Source organism: Seriola lalandi, unplaced genomic scaffold (assembly GCF_002814215.2).
Source record: "Seriola lalandi dorsalis isolate HSWRI2012SDOR001 ecotype SW California unplaced genomic scaffold, Sedor1 jcf7180002054982, whole genome shotgun sequence".
Classification (NCBI taxonomy): Eukaryota; Metazoa; Chordata; class Actinopteri; order Carangiformes; family Carangidae; genus Seriola; species Seriola lalandi.
In genome coordinates this window covers 1,126,367-1,141,048 of record NW_019525531.1, presented here as the reverse complement: position 1 = coordinate 1,141,048, position 14,682 = coordinate 1,126,367, and the positions used below count along the sequence as shown (strand labels likewise).

The 14,682-nt window shown below is 41.5% G+C and overlaps 1 protein-coding gene across 2 annotated transcripts in view; it reads right to left on the bottom strand.

Annotated features, from left to right (window-relative positions):
- Positions 1–14,617, bottom strand: part of efr3a (EFR3 homolog A (S. cerevisiae)) — a 125,397-nt gene extending 110,780 nt beyond the window's left edge. Inside the window, exons 1-2 of one of the 2 annotated variants that reach the window (XM_087171237.1) lie at positions 14,523–14,617; positions 14,114–14,240 (exon numbers count right to left, since the gene is read on the bottom strand). In XM_087171237.1, coding sequence (XP_087027363.1) covers positions 14,114–14,123 — 10 coding nt within the window. In that variant the 5' untranslated portion in view covers positions 14,124–14,240; positions 14,523–14,617. Of the gene's footprint in view, positions 1–4,090; positions 4,198–14,113; positions 14,241–14,522 lie in introns of those variants that run through there. The other variant, XM_023396663.2, reaches the window with a different exon arrangement.
- Positions 14,618–14,682: the final 65 nt, after the last annotated feature.

Genomic DNA, 14,682 nt, shown 5'->3' with positions numbered 1-14,682 from the left:
TCTGCATACTCAGAGCAAAAAAAAAAAAAAGAAAGAAAAAAAATCAGATTTCATTTTCTGGCTGAGAGGTTTTGGACTGGTCAGACTTCAGCGGATCAAGAGTCGACACAAGAGAGTGAAACCACGAGTGAAAGAAGAGCTGATCTGATGCAGATGTCTGCTCATGTTCCTGACAGACGCTCGGTAAGAAACTCTCCTGAATCACTTCACTGCACAAAACTGGCAAAAATACAGCATTTGCACCTGTCACTCAAGATCTCTCCAGTCTTTACTGAAATGTGATGCCAATCTTCGTTCAGCACTATGTAGCACATTTTTGGTTCTTCGTAGCCGTTTCACCTACTGCATGCAAGATCATTTACACTGTAGAGGTCAAGGACGAGAGTCACGGGCCCAGTTTGGACAGTTCATCAGTGTAAAGAAGTTAATTTTAGTTATATCATCAGCTACGTGCTCATTCTGATCCCATCTGCACTGACTGAGCTGGTTATTTTAACCTCTCGAGCTCGCCCTAAATGTCACCCGCTGATGATATTTCTACTGTCAGGACGGAAACTTCTGCTCGTGTGTGTGGAAAAGTTGCAGTTGCACTTTTTAAGAACTCCAAGGGAGCGAGGGAGCACAGAGGACACACACACACACACACGCAAATATGGAGGTGGTGCGTTAAATTCGAAGACACCTACTCAAACAAAGTCAGTCCTCAAAAAGATGAAGTTTTAACTGTACGCTTTTTGGCAGGAAACTGGAGAGGAGGATTTGGTCCAAATCATCTGAGTGAACAGAATATTTATTTGAAATCACCACTGCTTTTTTGGGGGGGGTTGCTTAAAAAGGTTTCATATAGTCTAAAAGGTAGATGTCCATGTGTTGTTTGATTATAGATCAGCTCTAGGTTCTATATTAATACTGTGAAAGTATCAAAGCCTCAGTCCAAAGAGAAATGCTCACAGGCTGTTTTCAGAAACTGAGCCTTAAAACCAGCTGTCAGGACTTCTGGAACTTTGTGATGTCACAACAAAGCAGTCACCGCTCTTAGCCACGCCCCAAGCCCCGCCCCACCTGGACCCACCATCCAACCTTGAAGGATTTGGTTTTGTTTACCTGAAATCTGCTATATTTTTATTGGATCACTTAGAAAACCAAGCAGCCAACCAGAAGAGAGGCTCAGAGCCTCCTCTCTCCAGAGAGAAGCCTGAGAGAGGAGATGTAAAACTAATGTACATTGACATGGTTTTTGGTTCTTAAAACCACAAATGTATCTTCTTATGGATCAACACTTCAAATAAAACACAGAAGAAGAGGAAAAGATGGAGCTTTAAAGTCAAACACTTGTTCAGCAGTCAGCAGCCATATAAGGCCAGTTCATCCAATATTAAAAATCAAATCAAGCTGAATATTTTGACCACAATCCAGAGTATTGAGGTGAAGGCAAAAACATTAAACAGATAAAGTGACTGGTTAAAAACAGAACTCCCAATGCACAGCCAATGTTAGCGACCAAGTGCTCGTCGGTCACAAGAACAACTGAAGTGAACATCAAACTTAACCATCGCACACTGACATGACTTTCCTGTGACTTTAATTGAGAGTGAACAACGCGTTTCGCCTGTGGCTTCTTCAGGTTCACTCAGTAGAATTACAAGAGCGTTCACAGGTATGTATAGGTCACATGACCAACTATCATAATTCACGAATCAAGGATGAAGTGATTAGACCAAAGACCATATTTATTTACAGAGGTAGACTATAGGTCCTACAGCTGTCCCTCTACATCAGGGGGCTTCATAGCTCTTCATCAGTTAAATTAACCCTTTAAACACAGCGGCAGTTTACACATAACGCTGTGTCACAGGTTGGTATTTGGTACAGCTTTTTATTAGGTTTATTTCCACCTGCAGAGTGTGTGTTTGCGAAAGAATAATGAATGCATGCTTTAGTGTGTGTGTGTGTGTGTGTGTGTGTGTGTGTGTGTGTGTGTGTGTGTGTAGCGCTGTCCTCCTGCCCAGTCAGCTGATTGCTGCTGCACTGAGCTGCTATTGTGTCATATTGTGAGTGTAGAATGTTTTGTAACAGTGGGTGCGTACAGTACTGTGTATATTACAGTCAGCTCTTCTGACAGTAGGATATATGTGTGTGCGTGTGTGTGTGTGTCACAGTGAGGTAGTACGGTGGGTAGGAAAGACTTAATTGAGCATGAAAGACAACAGATGACCTCTGGTGCTTCAGCACTGCTGCCAATCAAACATCTGCCAGCCTGAGGCTCAAGGACAGCCACAAACACACACACACACACACACACACACACACACACACACACGACTTCATGCTAAGATTAACCTGGAAACACAGTCTCGATGCAGATAGTCTACCTGGAGGAACAGTATAGAGCTGAGACAGCTTGATGTGAGGCAGCTGCAGATCTATAAAGGTGGATTTTGTTTCCAAAAGGAGGTTGAGGTGATAGTTCAGGTTATTTGACGTGGGGTTGTGTGAGGTACTTATCTATAGTCAGTGTGTTAGCTGCAGTAGATTCACATCAGCTCCCAGTTTAGAGAAGCAGTAGGAGCACCAGTACAGGAGCTGAGAGATGAGCTGCTGCTAAACCAGTTGAAGAACTTGCTTTATTTTTAATATTTTCACCTCTTTATCTTGTCGTCAAACAGCCCTTTCCTTTGGAACTACATTTTTCAACCTTTCACTACCGTTCCTCCGCACAAGCGCACCTACGCTTAGCTCTGTCTGACTCAAACAGCTCATCTGCGTAGTAATACAGCAGTTCAACAGTTCACAAAATATAGTTCAGCTTCTGTACTGGTGGCTCCTGCTGCTTCTCTAAACTGTGCACTGATGTGAATCTACTGCAGGTAACACACTGACTACAGATCAGTACCTCACACAGCCCCACACCAAATGACCTGAACCATTTAAAATATGTTTAAAAAATAAATAAATAAAAAAAGTTAATAGTTTATAACAAGATGACCTTCTTGTTTGTAAGAATATTATGTTCGTTAAGTTTTCTGAAATGGATATTGGAGCTATTTCATCCCAGTTTTGTTTTTTATCTTTTTTTGTGACTTAGATGATTGAATAGTGAGAAGTTTTCTTTTCTCAGTTATTAAGAAATAAAATGATTAAATAGAGCAACTGTGTTGTGCTGTGTATTGTTAGTCTCATTGTGAGTGTGAATGATATGGATGTGTATTGATGTATCTGTTGTCATTGAAGAAGTGTTCATAAGGGACCGCAGGAAGAGTAGCCATTGTTACTACATAGTGGGTAATGCTAACTAAATAAAAAATTACACTATCACCTTAATGTGAGTAGAGCTGTCCTCAATAAAGACATTTCCCCACTAGAAGTCAAAGGAATTTCCTTTCCTTTGAATATTCAACTCGTTGTTTTGCGTTAAAAGATGATAGTAATTATTCATTTGCAACTGTCATTTTCTGACCAACAAGAAAACACAAAATATCCTGCTAGCATTAGCCAGTCAAGCTAACCAATCACAAATGAAAACTACAACGAACACATCGACAGTAGTCAGCATTTACTACGGCCATAGTAAACCATGTCTACGCAACCATTTCCCTTCATCTCCTCTCTGCAGTCTATGACGCGTCTAATAAAATATGCAAAAATGTATTTTAAAAAAATGTATTTACTGAAGATGTAAGTATGAGCAATAACATTTTAAGCAGTTTAAACTTTCAGGAGCCGAGAGTAATCCCACAATGACAGCTGATTGAAACAGAATGAGCCTCAATTCAGAAAAACAATAACAGCTACAAATCATCAGCGACACATCCTGACCCATCCCTCACTCGTTATGACAACATAAAATCTGCATCCTCGCACCGATTGGTCTCAAGTTGTGTCATTCAACGGGAAACCAGGCAGCTGATTGGACAGCCGGGGGACGAGTGGGCTCGATAATACAGACGGAGAGCAGATCAATGGCCGCCACCGAGCAGGCTTACTCACAGAGACATGGACCTGGACTCTGTTAGTTTCCCTTACTCTGTCACTCACACACACACGCACACACACAAACAGGAGAGTCACAAATTAAAAAACAAACCCCTACCCGACTCGTTGTTCTCAGAATCCATCTTGTTGGAGGGGAAGCGGAGGACGGCCTGCCAGGTGGACCTCAGTGTCTCCCTCTCTCTCTATCTATCTCTCTCTCTCTCTCTCTCTCTGTTTCCACCCTCGCTCTCTCTCTCTCTCCCTCCCTCTCTCTCCCCCTCACAAACTGACTCTCATCTCTGACCTTGCAGTGTTTGTGTTTCCCCTCGCCGGCAGCAGCAGCAGCAGCAGCAGCAGCAGCAGATCTGCTGAAGGCTGCAGGTGAAACTGCAGAGTCGAGTCCAAATGGCTAAAAAGCTCCAAACCACCTCGGTACCAAATCCCCAAGAGGGCTGAGGGGGAAACACATTAAACACCCTGCGCACACACACACAAACACAGACACATGCACATTGCAGAGATGACATGAATGTGTGTCCGTGTGTGCTGGATTGAGGGTGTTTTAATCATCCTGATTGGAGTGTAATTATGCAGATTTACTCAATGCTATTGAAGGAATTTAGCATTTCCAAATGAGCATATGTGTGTGTGCACATGTCTATCTGAATCTGTGAATGTGTGTGGGCCTCTGTGATTGTGTAACTGAACAAGGACATGTGTGTTTTTCCCAATATGTGTGTGTGTGTGTGTGTGTGCGTGCGTGCGTTCGTGCGTGCGTGTGTGCATGTAATTGTAAGCGCTTGTACTTCCATCTATGTGAGGACCAGCTTTATTTTTAGATGTTGGACATGAGGATGTTTTTCTAACGTCTGGGAAATTTCTGGAACATTTTTGTGAAATTAGATATTTGTTGAAACTGAGAGGGTTTTAAAAATTGATAACAAATATGTTAAAGTGAGGGTATTTGAGAAATTGTGTACATTTATTTTGGAAAGTGAGGCCATTTTGTCCGGTCCCAACTTCTTCTCATGGCACTCTGAGGGTTAACACTTTCAGTTTAAAGGTCAAAGATAAAGGTCAAAATTAGTTTTAGGGTCGCTGGGGAATGCTTTATATTAATGAGAGTCCGCACAAGTATAGAAGTACAAGTGTGTGTGTGTGTGTATATATATATATATAAATAAATAAATAAATAAATAAATAAATAACAGATGGCTGCAGCAGATACCCTCATACCACACACTAGTCAGACAGCTCAGACACTAATTTTAGAGTCAGTCTGAGCTGAAACTTACTGGACAAACGCCTCTGATTTCATGTTTGTTTTTTCTACATTAAACCTTAAATTGCCATGACAACACTTAAAAGAAGAAGCTTAAAATAATATTTTCCTCACCGAAAATGAAACAATCTGACAGGGACAGATCAATCCGGAACACGCAAAATCCAAAAATCTGTGATGCCGGGTCATGATAGACATCAGTTTAATTTAACTGTCCATTCTATAAGAGCAGCTAACAGCAACCAATCAAAACAAACAGTAACACTAAAGTTTAATAAAAAAGACGTCACTGAAGAATTGCGAAAAACAGACACCTCTTTAATTTGTGGTAGAGATGCAGGTTAATAAATTGAATCTGATGGAAAATGTAAAAAAAAAAAAAAAACACCCCCAAATATGCAAATGCTTTTTTTGCTTGACTACTTGTGTTTTTCTTGTTGAAAATGTTACATTACATTTTCGGCAATTTCAGCAAATGGCTTCTCAAGGTCAGACACTTTCTTTAGGCTGCATTTGTTTACACTTTGGAAAAACTGGCATCATTAAAAGTAGCTGAATTAGTTATTAGCAGGTCCTGTTTGCAGTGCACCCATAGATGTACAAGGTCGACTGTCACTGGATCATTGTGACACTGAAGAAAAATTAAAAACGTGGTTTTTCTCAGGCAGTTTGGTTATAAGGAACATCTTTTTACTTTTCGTCTGCAAAGTCTTTTTTACTTTGCTAATCTTAAAATAAAAACTCAGACTGCAGCTTTGAGTCTGTGAGTTCACAGATTTAACAAACAACATATCACATGCAACAAAAAAAAAAAAGAAAATAAAAGGGACAGACTGCAGAGCCGGAGGGATCTCACAGCGAGCGTCTGGACTGCTGCTGTGTTAGTCGCATGTGCTCTGAAAACAAATACATGATACAGTGAGAGCTCAACAAGAGGAACAAGGACAAGCTGACATTCAGACTGAAGCTGGACTGTCGAAAAACATCAACATGATACAGACATTAGAGGCACTGTGGGAGCTGCAGGTATTATAACAGGTCAAAGTGGGACAGTAGATACAGTATGAGACTGTACAGTAACAGCAGCAGATATGTAAACTACAATAAACGGTGGTTTCAACATAGTGCTGTTTCCTTAAGTGATAGTTAACAGCTTAGACTGATGTATCAGGCTGAAATTAGCATTTTAATGAATACAAGTCATCCAGCTGCTGAAATACAGAAATATTTTTGCTTATTTGAATGAATTTCTGGTCAAAAAGTCCTTAAAAAGAAGTGCTCAATAATGTGAATCTACAGCTCCATGGCAACAGATCACACTCTTATCTGCTAATGAAGATTGTGGGATAAGATCAAAAGCTTCAGCAGACACTGCGGCTGCTGTTTCCAACATAAAGAATTAACTTTAAAATCTCAAATGATGAAACATTCAGCTACGGAGAGAATAGATGATTTTATATTTCATGTTTATGTTGACACTGTCGGATGTGATATTATTCTTGTGAGTCTCAGCTAGAAGGATACATTTTTTTATATGTTAACTGACTGATTGTGGATATTCAACATAACAAATATCACCTTATTCATGCCTTGTGAATATAGTTAGATATAAAATCACAGGTGCATTACTGCAAGCAGCTACACTACACTACAAAACCGTCTCCAGGTACCATCCCTGCTCTCTGGTTGGTCTTCAAAAATGTGTCCATGGTTTTCAACAAGCATCAACCTCTGGGGCTGAAAAATGAAACCAACACTGAAGTGCTACAACCTGCAGTTCCTCTAATGGCCACTAGAGTCTGGCTCAAACAGTGAGTCCCCATAGACTCCCATGTTAAAATGTCCAACTTTACAGCAGAAATAAACATGTTTACAGCCTGGTACAAAAACTGTTTCGGTCTCTAGAGCTAATTTCCCCCTTCATGACAACTGTCTATATAATTCACCTATTTACACTTTATTAAGACTTAAAGTTATGGAGAATTGAGGGCGTGGCCTCTGTGAGTGACAGGTGGGCGGGCATATGCTCGCCACAAACCAGAACGCACCCATGTCTCAGCTCGACGCACACCCCTTTGTCTATTTTTTTTGGATTAGCTGGGAGTTAGGGGCGGAGTCAGGCACTACCAAGATGGCAACAGTAAAGCAACTCACTCTGAGTTTTATAACTGCTCTTCAGAAATCTGTGGGTGACATCACAGAGGCTACGTCCATCTTTATTTACAGTCCATGGTTTTGAAACGACATGCTAGAGGGAGGTAATGTTTGGGTGTCCACATACTTTTGGCCATTGTACTTAACTGCATTTTAAAAACATCTATATTTATAACGACAACTGCTGTTTGAACTACAAAAAACACTGTAAAAATGAATGACATGCATTTTTATTCATTAAAAACTCTTATTATTTTACAAGGGAACCAAAACGTCAGTCTTCCATTTATATTCAGTTCCTCTGATTCAGTTCAAAATTATTTAAATACAAATACTTTGAGGTTAATCAGCACGCAAAGGCATGTTTTAACTCTAACACACACTCATTTCAATTTGGAAGTAAACCACTTATTTCTAGCTCAGGCATTTCTCATGCTGGTGATGTCGTTCTGCTACAGGCTCAACGTCTCTGTACCTACACCTGTCTGTTGTTGATAGAGACACACACACAAACATCAGAGCACAAAACAGGCCAGGAGGAAAAAAAAAAAAAGCTGCAAAAATCCTTCAGAAAGTGCAGAGAAGCAGCGAGCCGAGCGTCGCACAACAAGCAGACAAAGATAAAAGCTTCCCTCTCTGCAAAGATGCGAGCGGCGGAGGAAACAGAGGGAGGCGCGTCTCCTTTGAAGTTATATTTAGGCCAAATCCTCCTTTGCAGAACAAACCGTCTTCCACAACACATACAAATCACAGCCAACAACTGAGGGAGGAACCGTCCTAAGAGCACAGGAACCGACCGCACACACACACACACACACAATTAGCCGGCGGAGCATCAAAACAACGCATGGCCCGCTGGATTTGATCGACTTGTGCATCCCAAATACTCCCTGTTCCACCTGGGACCACGAACGCATGCTGAGTGACTGGGTTCTCATCGGACACAACTTTGAAGATGTGAACACACACAGGATCCGCGCCGCAGGTGGTGCAGATCCATTTACACACATTTACAACAAAGTGGAAATGTAAAGCACAGCCAGCGGCTGTAAAGGTGTGACGTAAATGGAGCTGAATCAGTTTGTCACAGTAACCCTGCAAACACACACACACACACACGTCTATCAAATTCACCTTTATTCTTTATAACCTTTATTTCTTATGACAACTGTTCTTGAAGGCCGCTGAACCTCAACTAGACCTCACGTATATTTTGTAAATTTTTGCATTGAGGTCCAGGCAATTTCTTAAAGCTCTTAAAAAGTCTCTGTCCATGTGTTGTGTGATTATTGATCAGGTCTAGGTTCTATATTAATACTGTGAAAGTATCAAAGCTTCAGTCCACAGAGAAATGCACACAGCCTGTATTCAGAAACTGAGCCTTAAACCCAGCCGTCAGGACTTCTGGAACTTTGTGATGTCCTCCATTAGGGCTGCTCGACTATGGCAAAAATCATAATCACGATTATTTTTGATCAATATCAAGATCGCAATTATTCAACACAAGTTCTCATTGACTTTGGAAAAACACAATATAGAAAAATGATTTCAAAACAAAAAGCGTTGTGTTTATGTAGTCTATTTCCATTATGCACAATATAAGAAAATTGATATTTGAGCATGGGACACACCAACCCCCCAATTTGGGAGTTTTTGTAGGGGGGGGGGGGATTTGTTGTGCAACAGAATGTGGCACAATAATCTTGTTTTTATAATCATTGGAGGCCAAAATCGTAATCCATCCAACCTTTCTCTGAGTGTCAGCCAAAAATGATCAGTATCAGCTGTGGATCGGCCAATCTCACTCATAGACGTTCGGTATCGGCGGCAAAAAAACATCGTGCCATCCCTAATTTCCATGCATGTGTAGTGATATATAAATAAACTTGGCTTGTGCAGAAGAAACTGAATTTGAATGACTCAATAAAATTCTACCAGAGTCCACACAAAGTCTCACCCCTTCTGGACCTCAATGTTAGCTGATGATGCTGAATACCTCCCATGTTTGTCCTCAAAGGTGCAAATGTTTTCCTGCTGATTGCAGTCGTTTCTTTTGGGGGAGAACAAGTAAACTTTAGGTGACTGGGTTGTCAGATTGGTGTAATGAAAACACTTAGCACAGCTTTTCTTGGAAACAGGGAGGCTGGGTGGTCTCAGCGAAGAGCTGATCGTATGGATGGATGTTTTGGTAGAAACTTTAACTGCAGCTACACAGTTCTGGGAAACAGTTTCAGGATGGTCCACCTTCAGTGTAAACAGCTTCTCTCTGGAAGCAGATTAATCTCTGCAAAGCACAAGAATGGGGAAAGTAAAGAATTTTATTCCCAGCAGGCATCCATCCATTTATCTATGCATCATCTAACCATGAGCTTATCTGACTCTTCATTCAGTCTAAGAGCAGCAGCAGCAGAGTGTGTGAGTGACAGCAGCGACGGTGGGTTTGTCCTACATAATGACTTAATTGAGGTGGTTAACACTTTGAGGATAATGAGAGCCTCTAGAACACAGCAGACCCAGGAGCAAGAGCTCAGAAATGGAGCAGCGCACACACACACACACACACACACACACACACACACACACACACACACAGACAGAGGAAATTGATTATTAATAGCAGTACTCAGTCTCAGCAATGCAGGTCCATCCATTTTCTGTTTCTGTGTGACTCAAACACATTTCACACAATTACAATCAAATAGATGCAAGTGGACGATATATGTTAATTTAATTTGACCAACACACACACACACCAACAACAACAACGACTGAAAGTTAGAACACCTGATCTGCTCAGTTTCACCTCATTTGCTCACAGGACATGTGCCTCAGTGTCAGTGAACACAACGCTGAGCAATTTTTTTTCTGAGATTGATGACAACCAGGAAAAATCCATCTCCTGACCCACTGACACTGAAGGAGTCCAAACCAGGAGAAGCTGACAGCCATGATGGTGAAGACAACAACTTCCATAATCACACGCTATTTCATTATGCCACCCATTGTTACTGTTTTGATTGAGAGACCCCTAGAGGCAGAAATTACATACTGTGCGTTTCTACAATCTTTCAAACTTGGGGCTGATTCACAATTTTAAAAAAAAAAAGGCAGCAATTTTAAAACGTCACTGAAACATCACATTCATGTGCAAAGTAGCTGAGAATTAATAATAAAAGACCTGCACCTGCAAGGCTGTCATCATTCTGAACATTCAAAACACAGCTATGGACTGACTGTCACTATGAAACTCTTCAACAGACGGGAGCTCAGGCGTCCACCTTAACTGTCAGCGGAGAGGTGCACACTCTAATTTACCTGCTACTTTTAGTTTCCTGACAAGACATCAGTCTGATATTTGCAGACAGCTACTAGCTAGTGTTAGCCTCCCAGCACCGACACACAGCCAACCAAATCAAATCCAGACTTTTCCAACCTGATCAGAAATGGCAGAGTGTTTGTCCATGTAACCACACACACACACACACACACACAAACACACACAGGCCCATCAGGGATCGATGGTGAAGGCGTCACATTACCGCTAATGTAATCAGCAGTTTACCACTGGGAGTAATTACAGAGCAAGCATGAGGCCTGCAGGGATGCAGAGAAGCAGACGTTGCCTGCAGCCAAGCACCAACGAGCGGGCACATCAGCAGCCTGAAATACCACCTGCACCAGCCACCTCTCCAATGACACCACCAGTCTTGTCTGGAGGGGGACATTCTGAGCCCCAGACTCTTCGTGTCTCATCCGACTAATCGCAGCAGCCAACTGGGTTTTTGGGAGAGAATGGTTGCGCAGTAAAACAACAGCTGGTTACCTGCCAGAGCAGCTGCTGGAGGAGAAGAAAGGCGAGGGCACCCAAAGTCCAACTTTCCCAAAATAGAAACACTGTCAGACATGACAGCACACACACACACACACACACACACACACTCTCTTTTGAAGGCTCATGTCTACACTGAGCGTGAGGTCGAGATTTAGAGGGTTAAAGTCAGGACACAGGAATGACAAAGACGATGGGAGGAACAGTGGAGGCGGCAGATTTAGAAAATGTTTGATCACAATAAAGCTTCTTGTGTTGCATTGTATTGACTGAAGCTACAGGAGCTGAAAGACAATAAGAACTAGAATTACTGCCTCCTCCACTCAGACTAGTTTCAGGTTACATCCCTGTTTATCCAGAGTCACAGAAAATATGAAGCATTTGTGTGAAATTTTGTCTTAGTGCTGTGAAGTCTTGCATGTCTTCATGAGGTCACACTGCCCTTGACCTTTGACCATCACCATCATCTAATCAGTTCATCCTTGAGTCCAGATGAACATTTTTACCAAATTTGAAGACATTTTCTCAAGGCGTTGCAGAGATACTGCATTCACAAAGCCATATATAACCAATCCAAATATGGAAAAGGCATTTCTTATTACCAAGATGTTTTAATTATGCATTTATTTATGTATCTAATTATTTATTTCAGCATTTACCTATTTATTTATACTGATGTCATTTTTTGTCCTTCATAGAAGTGGATCGCTCTGCAGTTAACTACAATAGCTAACATAGGAAGCTAACTTCTGCATTTACTTCCAGGCAGACACAAGACACAAGTCACATGAAGTATATTTGGAAAGCCTTGGGAGGTTCACGCTGCTTTCTCTGATATAGTTTTTGTTTTCTTTAGCAAGTGCAAAATAAGCATGATCCATAGTCAGACTGAACATAATTATCAGAATGAGACCCAGGTAAAAAGAATAAATATAAATGAATCATTTACATCAGTAACTATTTGATATCAACCACTGTTGAGCTGAAATCCATCTGTTGCAGTGAACAAATTGTGGGGGGAAAAAAAACAGGCCTGAAAAAGCATTCTGGTGTATTCTGGTAAAGTGACCCATTTGTTAAAATCCCTCAGAGGCTCCCTGACTTCTCTGCAGAGTTTATCCAGTTCACTGATGTTCCCTCTCTGGAACTCATCTCCACAAATTCCATGATACACCAGGAAAAAAGCTGCATTCCATAAAGAAGTCAACAGTTTCTCCCAAGCGATTAAAAGTATTTAAAGGCAAAAGAAGAATTAATGATTCACAGTCTCCTGAAAACTCACACTCCACAGTTGACCATAAACGCTACAATCAGCTTCTAAATCCTTGTCCTCATCTAAATTTGCAGAAACCAATGTTTGCAGTTAATGTGAAATCAAAACCTTCTTCAATTTCCTGTCAGTTGGGGAGAGAGAGAACAGGACTGAGCCCAAGGTCTAGATGCATGTAACTTTTATATATTGCTGTTTATGTAACTGCACAGTCAAGTAATGCAAGCAGCAGAGGAGGAGCGGCACTGCTTGGCTGCACCGCATGAAGGGCAAAGATACAAGGTTATGATAAAGTTTTTGATAAGAAGAAGCTGTATAATTTACAACTTTGTGCTGTTAGCGTGCAAGCTCCCACTGTTTATGTTTACAACCCCACTCGTATCATTTCCTGTGCCTGCTTCTCACCATGGCATGTGAGTAAATTTCACCTGGCTCATCACGGTCTAACTCCACCTTACACTGTGCACAATGACAGTGAATGCATCACTGACCTTGTAGTTTCATTCAACAGAAAAGCGGCAGCTGTCGGTAACAGCATCTCTAATTAACACCTGTGGAAGTCCTGCACTGATTTCAGAACACACATTCATCAACAAAAGCTGAAACACTGACAGTAAACACAACACAGGGTTTCCAGCAGTGTTTTTTAGAGGAGGAGCTCCACATTCCCTGAGATGAAGAGCACTCGCCACATCCTCTGATCAGGTCCCCGAGGGGAAACTTTGCAGTACAACATCCAGCTTTTACAGGTTTTTCCCATATTATCTGGCACCATTTTATTTGCAACTGCCCTTACAAGCTAGGGTTGCAATTTGGGATGAAGCTAATTATTAATTTCATTATCATAAACCTGCTGATTGTTTCAGTCAGGCAGTCTTCAGTCTACAGAGATATTAAAACAGAGAAAAGAACAGAAGCTGAGTGGCTTGAACCAGATAATATTTAGTGTGTCTACTTGATAAATACATTACCTTACATTTTCTATCAGTCAAATAATTAATTGATTTATTGTTTCAGCACAAGTTAAAAAAAAAAATTAAATCCATTGTTTGAGGCATTATTTCTTTGGTTCCAGCCTCTGAAATTTGAATATTTTCCTATTCTCTTACTTTAATATGACAGTAAGCTGAAAATATTTGGGGTCTGAACTATTGGTTGGACAGAAGATGTTAAAAGAAGAAAACAGAAGTTACAATGGGCTTTGATAACTTTTTTGTATTCTCTAACATTTAATAAACTGAGTGATTAAAAGGTAAATCAAGAAATTACTAATTGCAGTTTTCCTAGTTTCAATTTGTGAACTACAGAAGTGTCAGGAAAAAAACGTGAACTGTTAATAGTGCGACGTAAACAGGACTCCACAGGTTGAAGCATCACAGAGACACAGCAGAAGACTCCAAATGCCACACTCAGGCAGCAACCATGAACGTATCACTGCACTTCTTTTTTTTGAACTTCAATACTCGAGTCGTTGCTATAATTAGCCGAAACTGTGACATTAAACGCAACACTTACACACACTGAAGTGTAGTGGGGGGTTTTTTCAACACACAGTCACTGTCACACATACACACACACACTCACACACACACACCACTGAGCTTACCGGCTGGCATTCTGGTGCTAATGTACCGCAGTTCCTCTGTACGCCGAGCACCGATTGGTCCGGGGTTAGTTAGCCTCCATGTAGCTTCTCCTGCCGTTTCACTTCACCTGGCATCGGAATGACGACTCTGTGACAACAAATCACCTGTGTATGAGTTCACGCGACACATTTAACGGGCGTTTTAAGTCAAAACAGTGAGACGTTAACCCTCATTAACGGGCTAAAAGCTGCCCGCCGTGGCACTAACGGACAATCCTGTAAAACACTGACTGTCTGCGGGAATTAGCCGCAGGAGCTAACGTCTCCGTTAAAAAAAAAAAGTCCAGACACTGCGGCGGGTTCAGGGTAGGGAAACACACACATGGGGAGACGTTAGTGAGACATTTCGGGGATGAACCGGTGGACATACCTGTAGGTAAACAGCAGCGGGACAGGTTAACTCCTACACATTACTACAGTGCTTCCTGCTTTACGGTGACAGACAACACGGAAGTGTGTGCTGCGGCGGAGCAGCTCCAAAAAACTCCCCCGCTCCGGTTCAACATATGCTGCCCCGCACACAGGGATCG